The sequence below is a fragment of the Lactuca saligna genome, chromosome 9, assembly GCF_052625555.1.
Source record: "Lactuca saligna cultivar CGN05327 chromosome 9, ASM5262555v1, whole genome shotgun sequence".
Lineage (NCBI taxonomy): Eukaryota > Viridiplantae > Streptophyta > Magnoliopsida > Asterales > Asteraceae > Lactuca > Lactuca saligna.
Genome location: NC_136425.1, coordinates 86,449,258 through 86,473,535, shown reverse-complemented (window position 1 = coordinate 86,473,535; position 24,278 = coordinate 86,449,258). Strand labels below are relative to the sequence as shown.

The 24,278-nt window shown below is 37.2% G+C and overlaps 2 protein-coding genes across 4 annotated transcripts; both read left to right on the top strand.

Moving 5' to 3' along the window:
• Positions 1–1,303: 1,303 nt before the first annotated feature.
• LOC145018587 (Pseudouridine synthase family protein) lies at positions 1,304–3,941 on the top strand. Of its 3 annotated transcripts, none has more exons than XM_078976465.1 (9): positions 1,305–1,493; positions 1,968–2,299; positions 2,395–2,553; positions 2,639–2,686; positions 2,770–2,850; positions 2,937–3,044; positions 3,118–3,207; positions 3,295–3,453; positions 3,521–3,941. In XM_078976465.1, exons 2-9 carry the CDS (start codon positions 1,976–1,978, stop codon positions 3,866–3,868), a joined length of 1,317 nt encoding a protein of 438 aa, XP_078832591.1. In that variant the 5' UTR covers positions 1,305–1,493; positions 1,968–1,975; the 3' UTR covers positions 3,869–3,941. The 3 variants fall into 3 exon arrangements, with proteins under 3 accessions (XP_078832592.1, XP_078832591.1, XP_078832590.1); XM_078976464.1 differs by having other exon boundaries at positions 1,964–2,299; XM_078976466.1 differs by lacking the exon at positions 3,118–3,207 and having other exon boundaries at positions 1,304–1,493; positions 1,964–2,299.
• A 3,829-nt stretch (positions 3,942–7,770) lies between these two features.
• Positions 7,771–10,485, top strand: RCY1 (arginine-rich cyclin 1). The gene is made up of 7 exons (XM_078975631.1): positions 7,771–7,961; positions 8,560–8,729; positions 8,844–9,066; positions 9,143–9,586; positions 9,672–10,005; positions 10,107–10,142; positions 10,225–10,485. Exons 2-7 carry the CDS (start codon positions 8,578–8,580, stop codon positions 10,293–10,295), a joined length of 1,260 nt encoding a protein of 419 aa, XP_078831757.1. The 5' UTR covers positions 7,771–7,961; positions 8,560–8,577; the 3' UTR covers positions 10,296–10,485.
• The last annotated feature ends 13,793 nt before the right edge of the window (positions 10,486–24,278 follow it).

Here is a 24,278-nt window from a genome sequence, read left to right as displayed (position 1 = left end):
GAATAAAACGAAAAGTAAAAGTAAATTACATGAATGGTCCATGTGGTTTGGAAGAATTTATGTTTTTGATCCCTGACTTATTTTTTAACTTGGATGGTCCTTACTTTTTTTTTACGCGCTTGGTCCTTGTTTTACCTAAAAAGACTATTGTGCCTTCATTAATTTATTTTCTTATTTATGTATTTATTTTTTACATATTTAAAAAAATTAATAGACCCCACATATATGTATTTCCTCGGATGATCCTTAATGTTTATTTTTTATTTAATTTATTTTATAAACTCGGATGATCCCTGCTGTTTAATTTCGTTACGAGCTTGATCTCTATCCCACCTAAAAAGACTATTGTGCCCTTATTAGTTAATTTTCTTATTTATGTATTTATTCTTTATATATTTAAGAAAAATTAGTAGATCCCACATATCTGTGTCTCCTCACCATCACATCTCTCATCCTCCTCAACTTCTATTTATTTTCCATATTTAGTGATATCGACGTCTTCATTATCCCTTCTTTTTTTGGTCCTTCAACTCCGTCGAATCAACACCACAACCCACTAAAGATAAAGAGACAGTAGGTTATGGTGGTGGTTCGCCAGAGTTGAAGTATCAATAAATGAAGGATGGTGAAGACGCCGATGTTACTAAAGATGGAAAAGAAATAGAAGTTGGGGAGGGTGAGAGATGGGATGGTGACCGGTAAAACCCAAATTAAATTTCTCAAATGTGGTTTTAGGTTTACGGTGAGGAGATACAAATATGTGATATCTATTAATTTTTTTAAATATATAAAAAATAAATACATAATAAAAAATTAATTAAAAAATAAATTAATAAGGACACAATAGTTTTTTAGGTAAGACAAAGACCAAACGCGTAAGAAAAATAAACAGTGGGACCATACAAGTTAAAAAAATAAGTTAGAGACTAAAAACACAAATTCTTCCAAACCATAAGGACTATTTGTGTAATTTATTTTTACTTTTTATATTTGGATAAAAAAAATTTTCTGTATATATCTAAGATTTAACCTGCTATAACAAATCATAATTTATAATTATCATATATAAACACTTCCAATAAGTGTTACCCAAATGTTTAAAAAAATAAAAAAATAGATACCAAGATTTAAATATACTGAAAAATTAATTATTTTAATAAATCATTTTCCCTTAAATAAACCATGTGTATAGACTAAATAACCGTTTCATCACAATCAAAATGAAAAATGAAAAACAAAAATCATAATACTCATTAATTTTAGTAATATTCATCCATTTTAAATTTAACATTAGAGGGCTTAGGGACCCAATTACATGGTTGCCCCTAGGCACCAGGCCCCCAATAACGAACCCAAGTCCTCGGCACCGTAGCCCTCGCTCTCACTCTCTGCGCGTCGCCGCCTCCGGCCTCCGCCCTGCTACCGTCGGCCTCCGCCTCTCCTCTCTCTGCAGCTGCTGCTCCACTGTCGCTAGTTCCCCTGCCACTGTGACGGTAAAGTGATTCGATATTTAATCATATTTTGTGAATTTTTATGAATGCGTTAATCAATTGTTCAGTTTTGCTATGGGAAAATTGAAATCTAACCGAAGGTTTGTTGAAAAAATTCGAATTTCGGAAGGTATTCTTCTATCGCAATTGATGCATATGTGATCACTTAAGGTTATACATGCTTTATAAGAACAATAACTTAACTTAATATGACACACATCTTTGCAATGAGATTAAATCGCTTTAAATCTGCTAAACTATTATTAATTATCGTACATCTAAATGGAACGCCTCAAGTCCAGATAAAAATTATCTTTCCTTCAAACACTTCTCTTTCCTGTATAACGTGCTTTTATAATCCAAATTGAGATCTTAACTATAAGTTTTCAGGAAAAAGAGACATATTTGTAATGTTTCTATTGATCTCTTCATAATCTTTCTTGTTATTGTATAAAAATATTCTGTATTTTCAGGCAGTATGTGCAATGATGTGGCTGAAGAGCAGTTTTCATAAAGTGAGACACTTTTCCAGAGTGTCACCTCCACTACCTAATTGTGTTGTTCGAGTTTCCAACAACATAACTCATTTGGGTCATCCTAAATCTCCCCACAAGCCACGTCAGCTTTTATCATTACCTCCACTGCCACCTCATCCTCTACCTGGAAAGAATGCTTCTCCTGATTCTCATATCACTGCCATTAGCTGGATGAAGTATTACTTTGCTGATGTCACTCCCTCTGTCATCCAATCACATTTTAACAAGGGTCTTGTGAAGATAGAGTGTCATGAAACAAAAAGCTTGAAAAAGGTATAAAATCAGATGCCATTAAAGATTTTAGTCTTACATAACATAATATAATATAACATGGTGATGAATTTGTTTTAGTTTGATTTAACAAACAGATTAAACATAATGAAGTGATGAAAATGGGTTCTACACTTCATGTGGCTGTATCTGTTGCTGAATCTAGAATCTCAAAGAGATTTGATACAATTCCAACTGCATCTTTATCTCCAAATGCAGATGAAATTCAATATTTGCAAAGACTTGTTATGTATAAGGCATGTCTTTCTTTATTTCTCTAAACCCTAAAAAAGAGAAATACTTTTTTTTTAGTTCATTGATGACATGATAATGAAACTTTAGGATTCTGCTCTACTTGTTTTGAATAAGCCACCAAAGGTGCCTTTAAAGGTTAGTTCATAATGAACTTCATTAGGTCAGATTTTATCTTTTATTTTTCGTTAATTATATTTGTATACATAATTATGTTATAGGGGAATCTTGCTGTTCATAACAGCATGGATGCACTTGCAGCTGCAGCATTATGTTATGATTATGATGAAGGCCCTAAACTGGTAATCAATTTTATCTCATGCATAAGCATAAAGGATTGTGGCATTTTTGTAAATATGTGAGCATTGGATTGTATTTATGTAAATAGGTTCATCGTCTTGATAGAGAAAGCAGTGGGATTCTGTTAATGGGAAGAACAAAAGAGACCATATCTTATCTTCATTCTTTGTTTACTGAAACAAAACCATCACTTAAGGTATATTATAAATTCTAGTATATTATAATCCACATTTTTTTTTTAAACTATAAAAATCAATAACAACTTTTAGGCGTTGAATGATACGTATCAAAGATATTGGGCACTGGTGATAGGTACCCCAAAGCAAAAACAGGGTATAATCCATGCCCCTCTCACAAAGGTTTTTTTTTTTTTTTTTTTTTTACACATTTTTTGTTATAATTATGACAAAAAAAGAAGTGAGGGCATTTTTGTAAAATGTTTACAGGTGGTGCTTAATGGTGGAAAAGCGGAGAGGGTAATGTTGGGATATGGTTGTAATCTAGAAACTTCCCAAGAGGCCGTCACAGAGTATCGGGTGCTGGGCCCCACAATAAATGGTTGTTCGTGGCTCGAGTTGAGACCACTCACAAACCATAAGCATCAGGTATATAATATATTTTTGATTTAAAAAATATAATGGAAAAATAAATATAAATAAGGGTGGTGATCAGATGCGAGTGCATTGTGCGGAAGCTTTGGGGACACCAATTGTGGGGGACTACAAGTACGGATGGTTTGTGCACAGCAAATGGAAGCAAATGGCAAGGACCGATTATGAGCCCACAACTGGGGAGCCTTACAAGATGAGAAGGCCCGATGGGTTGGATGTTCAGAAAGGAAGTGTATTGTCTAAAGTACCCTTGCTACATTTGCATTGTAGGGAGCTTGTTATTCCGAATGTTGCCAAGCGTCTTGAGGGTAAAAATGTAAAATCCAAGCCGGATGTTCTTCGATTTGTGGCACCCATGCCTTCTCATATGAAGATTAGTTGGAATTTAATGTCGTCTTATTTGGTTTGACTTTGACTTTGACTTTGACTTTTGTACATTTTTAATGTTTTAAATTATTCAGGTCCTATGTTTGGTTTAATAAGACGAAGGTTTATAATTCAAAGATTATTAGAAAAACATATGGATGAAGGTTTTTATAAAGGTCATCTTTTAAAAAAAACAACACATCTTAAAAAAACTCATACCTAGCATTTTCTTCTCATCAAACTTTTTTATTATTAGTATTTTTTATTCTTTTTTAGTTTAATGGTTTCATATAATTAGACAAGAAATTATAATTTTTTAATCCATTATCTAATTATTTAAATCATATTATTTGTTATTATTATTTTTTTTTAAATTGTTTATTTATCTTTATTTTTGTGATTTATTTTTTCTAACATTTTTTTAAAAATATTATTGTTTTTTTTTTTTTTTTACATTTTGTTTATTTACATAATTTAATTTTTTTAAGTGAAATTATTTGCATGTTTTGTTCCGAACAATGTGGTATACCATCAGTTAAATTGTCTCAAAGACGAAGAATCTTGTAAATAAAATTACATATACACTTTTATGGTAAAAGAGGAAGATGTTAAGTTGTTAGGCTGAAGGGTGTAATGTCTTTTTTTATAGATTGCCACATAAACTAATGATGACATCTTTATAATTTTGGGAAGCCATTTTAAATATACACATAATTCATCCATTGTTTCTTTTAAGAAAATCATAAGTGTCTCAATGTCAATATAAAATCACAATCATAAGTCAAATCCTAGAATCCTCAAGCATAATCTCCAACATATGTGTACAATCATGTCGGTGCTTTCTCACGATCCTCGGATGTACCTGAAACACATAACACATAACACGGTAAACATAAAGCTTAGTGAGTTCCCCAAAATACCACGTACAAACAATTAGCCACTCGAGGCTATAACTCTGGAAAACCCTCTGGTCAATGTGTCTCAGTGGGACCTTCCAGTCCCACAACTCGTTAGACCCTCTGGTCCGGTTGAGAACCCTCCGGCCTGATAATTCGTTGGACCCTTCGATCCAGTCTAGGCAACACATAATATATCATAGAATACATATCACACAAACATGCATAACTCAAGTAAGCAAATAAGACCCTCTGGTCACACACACAGTTACCACTCTAGGTAAAGTATAGTGAGAAGACTCACCTTAAAGTAAGCAAGCTAATACACCTTGTACACAAATCACCAAAACAGCCTTCGCCTAATATAAATGATGATTATCTCTAATTAGACCAATTATTCTAATAAGCTCCTACTAACCCTTCTCTAACTCTTGGTAAGGGTAAAAGACTATTCTACCCTTCCATGGTCTCCATCACTCATAGATAGTCTAAACTCCAGAAGTTAATAGAAGTCAATTTGAGTCAACAGTCCATGTTGACTCAACTCGTTGAGTGCACCGGGAGGACTCGTCGAGTCCCTTCGCTCCCTCATAGACCTCTTGAAACAAACTCTACTCGCTTAGTAGACCCGCCTACTCGTCAAGTTGCAATGTATTCAGACTCTATCGAGAAAACCCTATTTGACTCGGTGAGTCTGCACAGGGACTTGGTGAGTCCATCCAGTCCATACTCCCATTCAAACGTTTTAGGGCAAACCTATCACTCCAAATACTAGCTCTGGGCTCCCTAGGCTTGAATGTCACGTAAAATTTTGATCTTTATGTCCATGCATGACATATATGCTCCATAATGCCATTACAAGCCCCAAAAAGAGGTTAAATACACATGAGCTTGCCTCCAACTCAATAAAGCTCGAATATTTGGACCCTTAAGGTCCTCTCTAGTCCAAATCTGAGGTTCTAACCTCAAACCATAGCCATATAGCTCTAGAGCACAATATGTTTAGAGAAAACCCTAAAAGCTTCCTAAAATGGCATCTAACGAACAAGAGGCCAAGATGAGAGCTTTTTACCTCAGAATAGCAGCTAATGACAGAAGAATGCAAGATCCACAACCTCCTCTTGATTGGATCTACCAAACTCTTCCAATATTTCCTCCAAGAAGCTCAAGAATGCTCAAAATGGTCTCTTTCTCTTTCTCTCTCTCTCTCTCTCTCTCTATATATATATATATATATATATATATATATATATATATATATATATACACACACACCATGAAAAGGCCATGTTAGGGTTTCTTTCTGTGAAGTGTGGCCGCCCAAGGAGGCTATAAGTGCCTTTAAATAGGCTCCAAACCTGAGAATTTAGGGTTTCTCATACTAGTGCCTACTCGACGAGTCTACTCTCGGACTTGTCGAGTAGATCATTAAACTTACGTGTCAAACCCGCTTCTACTCGGCGAGTCATAGTGCCAACACGTCGAGTAGATCAATGATCCTTGAAAAATAAATAATAAAAATAATATACAAGGAAATCTGGATGTTACAAGCTAGGGGCTCCTTCGGTAGCCTCTTGGTGATTCTTTTTCGATCCGATCAGCAAAAAACACGAAAAAGGGAAGGGGTAATGCAAATTAACGACTTCAGGGGGTGTTTTGTGTGTGCATGTGTGTGTCAGATCTAATAAACCCAGATTTGTTCCCATGTTCATCATTTTCCTAAGCAACTGATGCAAACCTAAACCCCCTTTCCAATCAAGTAACAACCAACATAAATTAATTTGTAGATCTTGAAAATAAGGAAGAAGAAAAATTAAGAGGCCAACCCTCCTTGGATTGAGAAGGCGCAGAAGTGAACTCTATATTTGTGGGTTTGAAATAGCTGGAAAACTCATGCTTAGTGGAGGCTCATTGGAGAAGATAACTGAAAAGCCACCGGAGGTGAGTAAGTCGTCGGAAACCTTCAACAACAGGTTGAAAACCCACTATTAACAGTTATATTGATATAATGTATATGTTTCAACAAGTTCAAAGGTTAATAAAATACGAAAAATAATTTACTGACCAAAAGCTAAAGTATGTTACCCTCTCAAGTCATTATCCCTAAAAACTAATAACTTAACTAATATAATAATAAAACAATATTAAAGCATTTAAGCAAAAAGTATTATCTATAATTGATATAAATATCAATAAAAAAAATATAGATATTAATAATAAAATATAAAATTCATAAAATATATTTAATTTTAATTGATTTTCCTAAGGCTATGAGAGAGGACTCGACACTCTCGGTATGAGCTAAGTCAACTCAACACATACAATGCCTTGAGTTCGACTTGCCGAACTAAGCAGTCTAAGTGTTGGAATTCACAACCAAAATATATGGAATCATGGCTAATTTTTGACTATTTTTTGAAAAATAATTAGCAATTTTGACTATATTTATAAAATTTTCCTTTTTAAATGCCTGAAGGTAAATAAAAAAATTAGCTCTCCAAATCACAACTTATTAAGTGAAATCGCAGGCGTTGAGCTGCTATATGATATTTTACTAGGTATAAGACCCATATATTACATCAGTTTGTTTAAAACAAAAAACTAAATATAAAATTCTAAACATTTGAGAAGTTTGAATTTATAAGAAAAATGAAAAAAAATATATTGAATTACAAAAATTAAATTATTTTTTTCTCTAAATTTAAACAAATAATTTAGATAAATAAATAAAAGAAATTAATGAATCTTTAATTTAGTAATATTGAAATTAAAAGGAAAGTTCATTAAATAAAACTAATATGTATTTATTATTGTATTTAAATACTATGTAAAATAAGAATTAATTCAAAATAACCACAAAATGACATTGAGCAAAATAAATGAGAGTTTGATAAGTGATAAAAAAAACCTTCATTTATTATTGATTATTTTAATTATTTTCTTAATTTTTCTTTATTTCCAAAAAACTGTCTTGATTTTTTATTATTATTATTATTATTATTATTTTTTAAGAAAACAATGAACCGAACTAAACCAAACCATTCTCAACCATGCTCCCATTCTAGATCTGTGTCTTAACAGGCCCCAGCCATCTGAATAATAAACGCAAGCCTCACTACCGTAGCCCTCTGTCCATCTCTTACTCTCTGCGCGTCGCAGCCTCCGGCCTCCGCCCCTGCTGCCGTCGTGCTCCGCCACTCCTCCCTGCTCCACCGCGGCCAGTCCCCTGCCGCTGCAACGGTAAAGTGATTTAAATTTTGATGTAATTTTGCGATTTTTCGTATAAATGTGTTAATCTATTATCATTTGTTAATTTCAACTGGCGATAAATAGTTATTTGTTAATTATTAGGGTTTGTTAATTGGCCGAATTTTAGTTTTAGGGTTTGTTGTTAGCTTTTCTACTTAATATTTTGTTAGGGTTTGTTGAAAATCAAAATTCTATTGTTAACCGAGGTTTGTTGAAAAAATCAAATTTTTGGAAGGTAAGCTTCTATTAGAATCGATGCATATGCGAGCACATGCTTTATAAGAACAATAACTTAATATGAAGCACATCTTTGCATTGAGATTCAATTCCTTTATAGCTGCTAAACTATTATTGTACATGTAAATGGAACTCTTTCCTTTATCATCACAATCCAATTTGGGATCTTAACAATAAGTTTTCAGGCGAAAAAGACAAATTTGTATATTTTTCTCTTGATCTCTTCATAGTCCTCATTCTTTGTAATCCCTGTAACAAAGACAAGTTTGTAATCTTTTCTCAAATCTCTTAATATGCTTCCATGTTTTGTTAATGCTACTGATATTCTACACTGATTTACTCTTTGTTACAGTGTTACTCCCCATCAACCATGATTTACACAGCTATCGATACATTCTATCTAACTGATGAACAGCTTGAGAACACACCTTCTAGAAAAGATGGAATAGATGAAGCCACTGAAACAACACTTAGAATATACGGATGTGATCTTATCCAAGAAAGTGGCATTTTACTCAAGGTGTATCCTTTTTTGTGTTTCTTATGGAATACTATTCAAAATCTATACTTCTTGACAAGTTGTTACTTTATAATTTCATCATATCTAAAGACCCTTAACTATAATATCTCACACAGACCACAACAAGTAATGGCCACAGGTCAAGTTCTATTTCATCGCTTCTACTGCAAGAAATCTTTTGTTCGATTCAATGTAAAGAGAATTGCTGCAAGTTGTGTTTGGCTTGCTTCAAAACTAGAGGAAAACCCTAGAAGAGCAAGACATGTCCTCAATGTTTTTCATAGAATGGAATGTAGAAGAGAGAATCTACCTATAGAGCATTTAGATGCATTCTCAAAGGTATTTAATTTTGTTTTCTTTAAGCACTTTTTGTGTATGCTTATGTTGTTGACACTTGACATATCACATATGACAGAAATATACAGAATTGAAGATGGATTTGATTCGATCTGAAAGACATTTGTTAAAGGAAATGGCTTTCATTTGTCATGTGGAACACCCTCATAAATTCATATCAAATTACCTTGCTACCCTTGAAACACCCCCTGAGTTGACTCAAGAAGCTTGGAATCTTGCGAATGATAGCTTGAGAACAACTTTATGTGTTCGATTCAAGAGTGCAGTGGTGGCATGTGGTGTTGTATATGCTGCTGCTAGAAGATTCCATGTCCCCCTCCCTGAAAATCCTCCATGGTGGAAAGCTTTTGATGCTGATAAATCAGGTATAGATGAAGTTTGTAGAGTTTTAGCTCATTTATATACTCTACCAAAAGCACAATATATACCTGTATGCAAAGAAGGTGGCTCATTCACTGTGTCTAATCGCTCTTGGGATTCCCCCTCCCAACCCCTTCCCAAGGTCCTCTCCTCTCTCAAAACTACGTAGTTTTGATCCCTTTTTTTTTAATCTAGTTTTGTTTTGATTTATGGTTTTTGTGGTGTAGGAATCACAAATGATCGATGATGCAAATGTAAACAAGGTGTCTGTGGTGTCGGTGTCTCCGGCATGTGTGATTCTGGAGAAAGCCGGAATCGGAATTGGAATTGGAAAGGGGAAAGATTCAACAAAGAGTGATGATGTTGATGAGAAAGTTGAGAATCAGAGTGTTGTTCCGATTCCGGTTGAGGGGGAATCTGTTTCCAAAAGCAAAGAAAGGGAAAGGGAAAGGGAGAGATATAAAAGAGGGAGGGATTCGGAAAGGGAAAGGGAAAGGGATGATAGAGAAAAAGTCAAAGATAGGAGTCATCGGTCAAAGGATAGAGGAGGAAAGGATTCAGGTTACTTTTGCTTATTCCATTCCTTTATCCATTCGATTCCATTCCTTCCAATCAAACAAGTTTTATCTAATTTTTTAATTCCACTCTTTTTCAACACACAGGACATGGTGAAAAACCGAAACATCATTCTTCACGAGGTACATAACTTAAAAAAAAAAATCTTTTTAATTTCCCTTTTAATAATATTATCTACCAAATTTACAATTATGCCCTTTACAGATCGGGACTATCATGGCTCGACGTATTCCTCAAGGGAGAAGGATCGACACAGACATCATTCGTATGGTTAATATTTGCTAAAAAGCTTTCCATGTTCATATCTCTTATATCAAGTTTGTGAGGTTTATTGACATTTTTACCCTTAATAGTTTACTCTAAAACATCTTTCAATTTTTTTTTTGACATGTAGGGATGTTGTAATTTTGCAATATCTCAGAAGTTTCATTCTAACTTTATAAAAGGACTATTGTGTTTTAATTATATCTTCTTGACAAATCGTGATTTAAAAAGTGAAAAAATATATCTTCATAGCGTAACATGTTGAATCATAGTGAATTATATAAGGAAATTATAGTCAACGATGATGAATAGGATTGTCACTAATTTAATTTAGTATAATAAAAAGATCAAGAGTTGAAGTGGAAGTGAGCAAAATGTTATGATTGCGTTGAAATGATTATTAGATAACGTTAAGATTTGCCATAAAGGATAATATAGTTAATTATTTACTAGTATCAGTTTACTGATACTACTCAAGTATGTGTGCATGAGTTTTGAGATAAGTTGTTGATTTCATTTATATATTAAACAACTCTATGAAGTTAATGCTGTCGTTTATTATAGTTAAGGGCTTAATAATGACTAGAATTATCATTGGTTGAACTTTTGAGAACAATAACTTGATACTTACTTTTTTGAAGGGTCGAGTTAATATCAAGGTAGCAAGAAGTTTGAAAACGAAAATAATTACAAACAGGAATTTGTTATGGATTAGTTTTGCGAATGACCAACTTAATTGACTTCAAATTTGGACTCCAATTAAACGATAAGATTGAGACACGATTTTATCAAACATCGTGAGGTTTATGGGTTTTGTAGACCCGAAAAGCATATTGGACTGAAATTTTCAAATGGACCAAATTATTTGTTAAACACATAAATTCCCACGCCCTATAAGCCTCCAAGTCAAGTGGTTATTATTTTTTAACCGAAAAATATAAATATATATATATATAATCTATTTTTAAACTAACACTTAATTTCATTTACCTTACGAAACTTAAACTCTTGACTTCAAAAATGAATGAAACCACAGGTTATAAAACATTTGGTCAAGTCGGCTAAATAACAAGAAAAAGAAAATCTGTCCGATAGTCTCCTAAATTTGAGTCATATTAAGGTAATTAAATCATTCCACATCGATATCTTTCTTATCCACATTTGCTATTGTAGGGATATAGAGGTGGTTTTTTGGATTTTAATAACAAAAAATTATTTTTTAATAAAAATGTTTATTAGGTTATTCAGTATTATTTCTAAAAATATTTAGATTGTTTAACATAGTAGCAAAACTTTGTAAGCTAATAAACATTTTTTTTTGAAATGTTTGGAAAAAACACTATATATGTAAAATGACAATAAAAAGAAAGAAAACATGATTAATCTATTTGTGTTTGTTTATATATATATATATATATATATATATATATATATATATATATATATATATATATATATATATATATATATATATATATATATATATAACACTTTTATCTTTAATCATTTATAATATTTTTTTTGATAATAACCTTTTTTCTTTATTTTATAATTTCAATAATTATTTATATAATCTTCTTATAATTTTATTAATTTCTCTAATAGATCGTATATAATAATCTTATTGACAAAGTCTTTATCTATATGTGTGAATTAGTAAATGTCACAAGCTTACGATAACATTGTAAAAGAATACAATACCTAAAATAGTAACATTATATTTATCTTGTCGTTTTACCGCTGAAGTGGTGCCACTATGGTCTTTTTTATAGACGGAAAACATAGTCATATCACATGTAGCAGGTTAAAAATAAGGACCTTATTGTCATTTCATCTTTAAAAAGCTATAAGCCCTTTCAACAAGTTACACGAGAATGACTTCTCAAAAATTTCTTATTAGAGGCGGCAAAGGAATTCAAACAATCAAATTTGAGCGGGGAGGGTTTAAGATTTAATATTAAATATAAGTTTGAGAAAATGACCATGAGATCCGTAGAGAGGGCTCTACGGATTCCTTTAACCCTCTACAAAAAGAGGAATAGTAACGAGGAACTGATGTAGTATGACTAAAAGACAAAAAAAGCTAGTGGATATCATAGTTCCGTAGAGGTGGCTCTGCGGAAGTCCGTGTACCTCTGCGGAAGTTTAAATTCTCTAAGAAAATGACGGTTGCTCATCTTCGACAGATCCGCAGAGCTGTCTTGTGGATCACTACAACACATCTATGAACTTGTTGATTTCTCTATGAAAATGATAGTTTTAGTCATGTTTAAGCATTAGTTGATGTTTTTATATGTTTTTTTTTCAAGTTATTATCGTTTTTTTATGACTTTTAGTGATCAGAAACGATTTTATTATTATTATTATTTATTTTTGTGCTTTAATCACTAGAAGATGTTTTTTCGTTGTCTTTGGGGATAGTGTTTTATAAAAAACGAGTTTTATTATTTTGTGTACTGGAGGGTTTTGGCTACCCTAACAAACATATAATTAATTCAATAACATATTTTTAAATTTTATACCTCACTTCGATTGGCCATTACGGTTTCATACAATTTCAAAAAGAGGAAAAAAACTTACATGTGTTCTATAGCCATCGGATAACACATCCGAGTGTAGTTGTTCCACAATACGCGATCTCCGCACCATCGGAACGATTGATTCAACGTGTTTCGATTCAACTCCTTCCACTTTTCGCAACAAATTTCCGCAGTTAGGGTATTATGAATGAGGTTTTTTTTTTGGTAATTTTACGATTTTACCCCTTATTCGAACGATCCTCGGTGAATAATTGCGATCCCTAGAGGGTTAAATGGATTTGCAAAGCCACCTCTGCAAAACCATGATACCTACCAAATTTTTTATCTTTTAGTCTTGCCACGTCAGTTCCTTGTTACTATTTCCCTTTCTGCAGAGGGTTAAAGGGATCCGCAGAGCCCCCTCTACGGATCTCGTGGTCATTCTCCAAAACTCACATTTTCATGGTTAAATTCTTAACCCCCCACCCCCTTTAAATTTGGTTATTTGATGAATTCTCCCATTTTAAAATTTCCAAACATTCATTTTAGATTGTAGTTATGGCCAAAAGTTAATAAACTAATAAGTCATTCTGAAACAGACACCCCTAACTTTGATTGGTAGTAACTTGCTCCCTATATTAGCTTTGTCTCACACATCGAGAGCCGTATAATCAATATATCGTTTTGTCGAAAGAGCCATAAACTTATCATTGGCCTTTAAGGATCACCTCCAACTATAAACGATAGTAGTAGAAGATGATTCTAGAAGATAATATTATTTTTGTTAGTTAGTTTTAATCTTCCTATTATTTAGGATCTATAGTTGTACTCCTGTAAATTAGTGTTATTTGTTTCCTTTCCTTCGTGTATATATTCCGTATCATTTTCTCTTTCAATAATAAGGTTTGATATTTTCATACCATCGATCTAGAAAGGTGACACAAGCTGGCAGAATGGAGAACTTAAATAGCTTCCCATTGAGAAATTTCACCCATATCCCTCAACCTCTATGAACAAATAATTCGATAATCAAGATGAAATCGAGATTGCATAATGCATGTAACAGCCAAAAGTTGGTATGTCTTGTGACCCTCGAGAATTCTCATTTTTGCATTTTTGGTCCTTTGAGTACGTTGGGCGTACCTATGGGTACGCTTAGCGTACTCTGCCTAAGTGATCGCAAAGGAGACCTGCGTACGCTGGGCGTACGTGGGGGTACGCGGGGCGTACGCGTCTGAAGGACTAAACCTTAAATCTCGGACTTTTTCCCTATTTAAACTCCTTTTGGCCTCTTGGACCAAACCCTACTAGTCTCTTTAGCCCCATTTCGTCTTCCTTCAATTGAGTTAGAGTGTGAGAGAGTTTTGGAGCCTAAGAAGAGGGTTTTGGTGGTTACTTTGGAGTTCTTTCAAGAGGGAGAGTTGTTAAGCAAGCTTGGATCAGTTGGGTGCTTCAAGGATCTACTTTTAGGTCATCTTGCAAGGCTTCTGGAGGTAAAAGCTTGTACCTTTCCTTGTAAATCTTTAGATCTAGCTAGGGTTTTCTAGTTTGGCCCCTTTTGTGGGACTTTAGACCTCTTTTGGCAAGATAAGCAACTCCAAGAGAGGAGAATGGCATATCTGAGGTCCCTTAGTCGTTTTAAAGTATAAAAGTGGAGTCTTGATGGATGTGTTGGTCACATGTATGGGTTAAGGGCTTTGGCAAGGTCTTAATGAAGGTTTTGGGTGTATGGGAGGCATACAAAGGCATAAAGTTGGCAACTTTATGCCTTAGGACGTATTAATAAGCTCAGATATGGCTTTTGGACGTAAAGAAATTGATTATTAAGCACTTAATGGAGAAAGTGCTTAGTCTGGAAGAACACTGGGCGTACTCAATGTACGTTGTGCGTAGTCCTTAAAGATCCAGTACGCTGCGCATACCAGAATAGTATACCGAGCGTACGCACTACAATTTGGGCCAAATTTGTTTTGGACCTTTGTGATCTTGGGCTTCATTTTTGTTACTGGGCTGGTTGTATTCTGTGAACTGTGGTCCATTATTTCTATTATGGGCCATGAATACTTTGGGTGGGCCTTATTAGGCCAAAAGGCCCATTAATGACTTTGGACTAGGACTTTGGGCCCATTAGCAAGGGAAGGGTATTTTAGGCCTCATGGAAGGATTTGGGTTTGGGTTTTCCTGGATTAATTTAAGATCCTAACATTGATTAATATAATTTGTCCAGTTCGAGAGGTTGCAGACTGTTAGGAGAACAGCTTGTGTGTTCAGCAGACTGAGGTGAGTCTTCTCACCATACCCATGGGTCTAAGGCACCAAGACCGGCCCATTATGTGTTTATCGTATATGTGTAGTCACTCTGTGATTTGTTATGATATGTGATCGTGTGTTTTGCATGAAGACCCCGCGGGGGGGGGGGGGGGGGTGGGGTGGGGGGGGAGGAGCCCATGTTATTGGATATAAGACCATGTGGGGTAACCCAAGATAGTCCTAGGTAAAGACCATGTGGGGTAGCCCATGACATTGGATGTAAGACCATGTGGGGTAGCCCATGGTAGTCCTAGGTAAAGACCATGTGGGGTAGCCTTTATCATTGGATATAAGACCATGTGGGGTAGCCCATGGCAGTCCTAGGTAAAGACCATGTAGGGTAGCCTATGGCATTCTTGCTGGTTTTATGTATGCATAGATTATGTGATATGTGTGTAGCTTGATTAGCTACTAGGATATGCGTATGCCTGGTGTGTGGTATACTCTGGGGAACTCACTAAGCGTTTCGCTTACATGTTGTTGATTTGTTTCAGGTACATCGGAGCCCAAGGGCAAGGGCAAAGCGTGATGGTGCGGCGTGCAATCTATCTCTCTTTGACTAATATGTTTGGGGACAATCTGATGATTTATATAATGTAATGGATGATGTTTTAAATCTAAATGTGGGATCTCATGGTTTTATGCAATTGTGTTTATTAATTTAAATGAAAAATTTTCTTGAAAATCTGGGTCGTTACAAGTTGGTATCAAAGCCTTTGTTTGAGGGATTCAGGCACACTCTCAAGTGTGTCAGGACTCAAAATAAGGAATGGTAGAAATTGTTTTCAAAATAATAACATAAAAGGGGGGATTTTCAAAAGAAAATGAAAAGATGAGAGTGCAACGCGCGTGATCAGCCGAGCCAAGTAAGTAGTTCCTGAATATGTTAGCCATGTTATACTGACTTTGAACCGTGTTGATTATGTGGAACTTGCTATGTGTATGCTTTTAAAATTGTATATGGTTAGGAGCTTATAGCCTCAAAATGATTGATTTGGCATTATTTCTTGTTCCTTGTTTAGTTGTGGTCCCAGGGTAGAATCTTTTATTTGAAAGTCTATTTGATCCCTTCTCTATGTACAATTTGCATGCATAAATGCAACATGTTATGATGGATGTGATTGTTATGAGTAGAGGAAATCTTAGGATAGCCTGATATTGAGATGTGCGGTAAATACAGGATATGGTTTGGTTGTGGGATGAATTGGAGTTATCGGATAGAGTAGTGGGGAAAGGTACAGGTAGATGTGGAAGGTAGTATTGGGCCCGTACTACTGGAAGCACATGACCTATACACGAAACACTGTTGGATCTGACGAATTCAAGGAGGACCGGTGTGGAAGTATCCCTTATATGGAAATCCTGATCATTACAGTTTATGATATTTGAGTTAGCATGGTGGTGACACGAATTGGAGCAGGAGGATCAGGATTGGGATCAAGATCCGGGGTGGGATCTGGAGACACTAATGATGTCATTGATGAGAGGCTATATGAGCTCATTGTAGCTGAGGTTACCAGGTGCATCCTTGACGCGACCCAAATCATTTTCGAGACGGTCAAGGAGGGTATTATGGAGGAGATAATCAGATCTTTCAGGGTAGAGTTGGCAGCGGGACATATTGGGATCTAAACTCCCTCGTTCCGGGAGTTCAAGGCGTGTGGGGTGCCAGAGTTCTTTGGGGTTAGGTACCCTATTGTCAGCCGATGCTGGGTAGCAGATATTGAGAATGCCCAGCGCACGAGCTCATGCTCGGAGGTGGCAAAGGTTGGGTTTTCTTCATGTATGTTGAGAGACAGAGTTCGTGATTGGTAGGGTGAGGTTACTAGCCAGGTGGGGCCAGCCGGAGTGGCTGAGATGATGTGGGCTGAGTTTGTACATCGGTTTGATTTGGAGTTTGCACCGCCTATTAAGTTGTTATGACTAGTGAGGGAGTTTCATGACTTGCAGCACACCACCGAGATTGTTGCGGAGATCACCGCCAAGTTTCAGGAACAAGCTTTATTGATTCCACAGTATGCTACCAATGAGGAGATGAGGCAGACCCGATATCATTCCATGTTGAGGGCGATATCCTAGAGTTTGTGAGATTTACGGGGTGCAAGACCCTGAATGAGATGGTGGAGAAGGCCCGTGAGAGGGAAATGGAGTCGGATACCCACACAAAGTGGAAGATTGAGCAGGCGCAGGCAACAGGGGGTCAGGCTAAGAAGCCTAAGACCTCTGATTCTTTGGGTAGGGCCCAGCAGGGCTGGGGCCGGTGTGCTATGTGTAGGAGATTCGATAGCGGGGTGTGTAGGATGGATGGGATGTCAAGATGTTACTCTTGTGGTCAGCAGGGCCACATGAGTAAGGATTTCCCCAGAAGGGCTTGATATGTTTCCACTGCAACCACACATGCTATAAAAAGGGTGAATGTCCAAGGTTGGAGGGAGGAGGAGGAGCGGTGGCGGTGTCTGCACTCGCCACCCTGAGGATCACTGATGGCCGCCTTGCTAAGGCGGATACCCCGACGGTAAGGAGCTGCGCATTTCAGCTGACTACCGAGGAGGCTCAGGCCGCCAAACGTTGTGGCTGGTATGTATCTATTACTTCTCTGCTCATTGTGATTATATGGGTTATGTTTATATCATGTTTGTATAGGGAACTTTTTAGTCAATGGTATGTATGCGCATGTCTTGTTTGACTCAGGTGCTACCTGATCGTTTGTGTCTCTTGCGCTTAGCAAGAAATTCCGGGACACACCGGGGATCTTGGACTCCCCGCTCGAGGTTGAGATTGCGGATGGCCGCACTGTTAGTGCTGCGAGGGTGTATCGGGAATGTGTCCTGAATGTACTTGGGGAGAGGTTTCGAGTCAACCTAGTCCCGATACCGTTGCGAGAGCTGAAGGTGATTGTCGGGATAGATTGGATGGGGCCAATGAGGCCATGATCGATTGTGAGCGATAGTTGGTCCAGGTTCGAACCCCAAGTGGGGGAGAGCTAGTTATTCATGGTGAGAGGGCCTCGCAGGGAGCGACCCTCTATTCGGCTGCGAGGGCAAGGAGGTTTCTACAGCAGGGTTGCACAAGATTTCTGGCTTATATCTCGGATACGAGGGTAGAGACCTCGACAAATGTGGGCAGTTTTCCAGTTGTTTAGGACTTTCATGATGTTTTCCCCGAAGAACTACCAGGGGTGCCTCTGGAGAGGAATGTGGAGTTTCGTATTTACTTGGTGCCGGGTGCCGCCCCAAAAGCAAAGGCACCATATCGGTTGGCACCACCCGAGATGAAGGAGTTATCTACATAGCTTCAGGAGCTGCTAGACCGAGGGTTCATATGTCCGAGTAGTTCCCCGTGGGGTGCACCGATTCTTTTTGTGAAAAAGAAAGATGGGTCGCACAAGATGTGCATTGATTATAAGGAGCTGAACTAGCTGACGGTGAAGAACTGCTATCCTTTGCCAAGGATCGACGATTTATTTGATCAGCTTCAAGGTGCATCTTGGTTCTTCAAGATTGATCTTCGGTCCGGGTATCATCGGATGAGGATTAGGGATGAGGATATACCGAAGACAGCCTTCAAGACTCGTTATGGGCATTATGAATTTGTGGTGATGCCACTTGGGCTCACTAATGCCCCTGCAACATTCATGGATCTCATGACCTGGGTATGCAGACCGATGATGGATCGGTCAGTGATTGTTTTTATTGATGATATTCTGGTTTACTCCAAAAGTAGAGAGCAGCACGAGCAACATTTGAGGGAGGTGCTGGAAACTTTGAGGGCGGAGAAGCTTTATGCAAAGTTCTCCAAATGTGATTTCTGGATGTGGGAAGTGCAATTTTTGGGGCATGCCATCAATCAAGAAGGTATTTCGGTTGACCCAACGAAGGTGCAGGCTGTGATGCGATGGGAGGTACCGAGGAATGCCTCAGAGATTCGTAGCTTCTTGGGTTTAGCGGGTTACTATCGAAGATTTATCCATGATTTCTCCAGATTTCTACGCCATTGACTGTTTTGACCAAGAAGAATGTGACTTTCTGGTAGGATGAGGATCAACAGAGGGATTTTGAGATTCTGAGGCAGAGGTTATGCGAGGCCCCAATCCTAGTACTGCCTGAGGGGTTGGATGATTTGGTGGTATATTGTGATGCATCGATTCCAGGGTTGGGTGTAGTATTGATGCAGCAGGGGCATGTGATTACTTCTACCTCGAGGCAGTTGAAGCCTCATGAGGCAAATTACCCCACGCATGATCTGGAACTGGGGGTGGTGGTGTTTTCCCTCAAGATTTGAAGGCATTATTTGTATGGGGTGCGGTTTACTATCTATACTGATCACAAGAGTCTAAAGTATTTGATGGACCAGCAGAACCTCAACATGCGGCAAAGAAGGTGGCTGGATGTGTTGAAAGATTATGATTGCGAGATTCTCTACCACCCAGGGAAGGCCAACGTGGTGGCCGATGCTTTGATTCGTAAGGCGACGAGGTCCCCGATTAGGGACATTTGTATGAGGATGACGGTGGTTTTGCCTTTGTTGGATATGATCAGAGGGTATCAGGTTGAGGGGGGTGAAGAAGGAGAACTGGAAAGCAGAGAAAATTTGGGGTCAATATCCTTTGTTTGTCAAGGATATCCGCGACCTTTTGACTCAGTGTGACCGAGTGTGGGTACCATTGGCAGGGGGTGAGGCAGAGACTGTTAGAAGAGGCTCATAAGTCCAAGTTTTCTATACATCCAGGTGCAACAAAAATGTATAGGGACTTGAGACTGAGTTATTGGTGGCCCTACATGAAGCGGGAAATCGCTTGGTTTGTGGAGCGGTGCATGACCTGTAGGAAGGTCAAGGCCGAGCATCAACGACCTCATGGCAAGGTTCAGCCGTTACCCATTCCCATGTGGAAGTGGGAAGAGATCACTATGGACTTCATTACGAAGCTACCAAGGAAGGCGAGGGGAGTTGATGCCATATGGGTTATCGTGGATAGACTGACGAAGAGTGCCCATTTCATTCCGATCTCTGAGACTATATCCACAAAAAAGTTGGCGAGCATTTATGTTCGAGAAGTGGTGGCTAGGCACGGGGTGTTGGTGTCAGTGGTTTCAGATAGGGATGTCTAGTTTACATCTAGGTTTTGGGGAACGTTCCACGAGGAACTGGGTACACAGCTACACTTCAGTACAACATATCATCCTCAGACCGATGGTCAGAGTGAGAGGACGATCCAAACACTGGAGGATATTCTTCGGGCATGTATACTGGATTTTGGAGGGAGTTGGGATTCGTATCTCCCGTTATCAGAGTTCTCGTACAACAATAGTTATCATGCTAGTATTGACTGAGCCCCATTCGAGATGCTATATGGTCGGAGGTGCCGAACTCTAGTGAGTTGGGAAGAGGTTGGAAATCAGGTCATGGGGAGCACTGAGGTGGTGCTCAAGACTACTAGATTGATTTAGCAGGTGCGTGGCCAGTTATGAGTCGCGCAGAGCCGTCAAAAAGTTATGCTGACCGATGATGTTTGGATCTCGAGTTTCAGGTGCGGGATTTAGTTTTACTAAAGGTGTCGCCCTAGAAGGGATTATCAGGTTTCAGAAGAGGGGTAAGTTGGGGCCTCAGTTCCTAGGTCTGTTCAGGATTACAACCCGTATGGGCATGGTAGCATATCGCTTAGAGCTGCCAGAGGAGCTTAATCAGATTCACAACACCTTCCACGTGCCTCGGCTTCGGAAGTGTGTCATTGACGAGTATGTAGTCGTCTCCTTGGATGACATTCAAGTGGATGGGATCCTGAATTATGTGGAGAAGCCAGTCGCCAACTTAGACAGGAAGACGAAGGGCGTTCGACGCAAGGAAGTGAAACTAGTAAAGGTGCAATGGCAGCACCGGAAGGGCTCTGAATGGACTTGGGAGTCGGAGGAGGAGATGCGAGAGCATTACCCCGAACTATTTTCAGCGGCGGACTTTGAGGGCGAAGTCTAGTTTAAGTGGGGGATAGTTGTAACACCCAAAAGTTTGTATGTCTTGTGACCCTCAAGAATTTTCATTTTTTCATTTTTGGTCCCTTGAGTACGCTAGGCATACCTATGGGTACGCTTAGTGTACTCTACCTTAGTGATCGTGGAGGAGCCTCGCGTACGCTGGGCGTACGTGGGGGTACGACGGGCGTACGCGTCTGAAGAACTAAACCCTAAATCTCGGACTTCCTATATTTGATCCAAACAAACACTTGTGAAATAACATTATCCGCAATCTTGGTTGAAGAAATGCCTTGGTTTTGGAAGATCTTGTTGCTCCTTACTATCCATATGTGCCATAAAACGCAAAAGAGAATGAAATTAAGAGTACTCCTTTTTCATGGGCAATGGTCCCATGCCGCTCCAAAGTCAGTGAATTCTGATGCTGATGAGAAATTACGATTTGGATTACCACACCACTTGAATACCCATTCGTAAGCCATCTTTTCCATGTTGCACCTGATGAGAAGATGGTATTTTGTTTCCAATTCATTATCACACCAAGGGAAAAATTGTTTTTAACCAAAATGCCCCTCCTTGCTAAATTGCTTGGCACTAGTAACTTGTTATGGACAACTCTCTATACGAAGCAACTAACCTTTAATGGCATTCCTTTATCCCAACAAATCATAGGTCCATCAGAAATCCCAAATTTTGAATCTAATATTTTGCTCATTGTGTCAACCGTATACATGCCATCAGGATTAGGATTGAATTGGAATCCCCAAGTTGAATTCTCCCTAGGCATATTCGTGATTAGGGAGCATAGATTTGATAACTCAAGAAGATCATTTGGGCAAGATAATTGGCATTTCCATTGCCACATGAAGGTCAAAGTATTGATTCTTTCGTAGAAAACCACCTCTTTTTCTTTTCTAACTTGTATAGTCTTGGGAATCTTTATTGAAGGGAGGTACACAGTTGGATTCTGTATAGTCTTGACAAAACACCTCTTTTTCTCCTTTTCTTTTCGAACTCTTAATGTCATTCTCTTTTGCCTTCTGTGGCACATATGGTTAGCAAGGAATAACAAGATCTTCCAAAACCATGTCATTTCTCCAACCAAGATTGCGGATAATGTCATTTCACAAACGTTTGTTTGGATCATATATAGGAAGTCTCTTGTTTGTAGTACACTAGTAGTTGGGTATATTGGCTTGTTTCTCCTTTTTATATTTCGAATATGTAAAAACATTGTACTCATTTGCCCCATGTATTAGCCTTTTGCCAATCATGGTGGCCTTTTTTTATTAAATTATTTATTGTTTAAAAAAAATCAAGAATTTGGTAACCTTTAATGAAGGCTATTTTCTCCTTACTGACAACATCACCAACAATTATGGCTGGATCTAATGAAAATATTAGGAAAAAATATGTGTTGGTACCTGTTGAAAAGAGTTTCCAAGGTCATAACTTTTACTAATATTTCTAATAATAGTAAATTCGTTTTGGGTTGCCCTTAAGACCATTTTGAGCAATTAAAAGACAAAAATAATTTAGGAGAAATTAATTAATTTATTTGTCATGTTATGATAAATTAATTAGAACCTATTTTAGAATTAACCGATAATTTATTAATTAGAGAGACCAAATGTTAATTAATTAAAAGGTTTAATTTATTGGAACATTCCAAACTCCAAGCGATAGGGGACAATTATCAGATAAGCCTTATCAAGATTTTGTAGTTACTTTGGAACTAAGCAACTAAAGCCTGCAAATAGGGAGTTAGGGATCAAACCCTAGATGCTCATTCTCTTCTGAAAAATTTGGCTCGTTGCCTTCCTTCCCTCTTAGATGAAAATTCTAACCCTTATAGGGTTTGTGAAGTTTTCATTCCTAGCCTCCCCTCTCCTAGGGTTTTGGTGTTTCGCTCTCTTGGTTTTCTTGGGTGTGAACCATCACAGAGATTCTACTTTGGGTCCTCACATTCAAAGGAGTTATGTAATTATTTTTCAGTACTCTAGTAGTTGTAGTAATATAATAGAACTTAGATCCTTATAGGTTGAATGAACACATAAGAATTGTTCAATGATTCTACTATGCATTATCATGTATTAGGATGTAGAACACCTCGGTACCTTATTAGACTTATCAATCATTAGGCCTTGACAAAAAATGGTCCAAAGTCTTGGGATAAGGGTATAAAAAGGTGTTACACCTCTAGGAATAAACCCTTGATCATAAAATGAAAAATAAGTGCAACTATGTAGAACTCCAAAAGGTGAAAAGATGTCTAATGAAAGTAAATGTGAAACCATATGGATTCAAAGCTTTATGGTTACCACATTACCAAACTGAGATTTTGATTTCCAAAGTTATGAACAATATTTTTGGATATGGAGTTTGGTTTGGTTCATACCTTTAAACATTGTACTTTGTTGAAGTAGATCTGAGAAAATCTTCACTAAGCTTAGTTTTAAAAAAAAATTAAAAAATTATTCTTTAACACCGATTAGGTTTCCAGTCCCAATAATGATACTCTGCGAATGGAAAGTTTTCGTTTTTATGGTTCACCATTCCATGGAGGAATTTGGTATCCTCACCACCTTCAAACCCCACTAATTTTGTCTTTTTGAGCAAGATCCGTGTCTTCTAATTTTAAATATATGCTAACACCTTGAGGTAAGTAACTCAAAATTAATTTAATCCCATGTAATCAAATCTCCATCAATCTGGGTATCGATTCACCAAATTTTTTTATATGAGATCAATTTTTTTTTTTTATCTCGTTATAACATTTATTTTTTTGTCATGCCACTTTTCAAGATTATCTTAAATATTTTGAAGTTTTTTAGGGAAATCAACTTGTTCTTTAATTGGCTCCCTTTTTTTACATCTTATTTTCCAAAAAAAAACATGACTTGAAAAACTTGAAAATAATAGGTCCATAGTTGAGTACTAAGGGTGCGTTTAGTTGCGGCAAAATGGGTCGTTTTCTGAAAAAAATTTCCAAGAAAAATGAAAATTTTGAAAACGCGTTTAGTTCGTATATTTTTCTAAATTTTCCGTTTTCTAAAATTACAAAGAAGTTGAATATTTTTGAAAAACCGATAATCATTGTTTTCCATATTTTTCTAATTTCAATTTTTTTCTAAAATATAAACAACCACTCCCACCCCATCCACCTCTACTTACCCTCACCTTAATACCCCCTAACTCA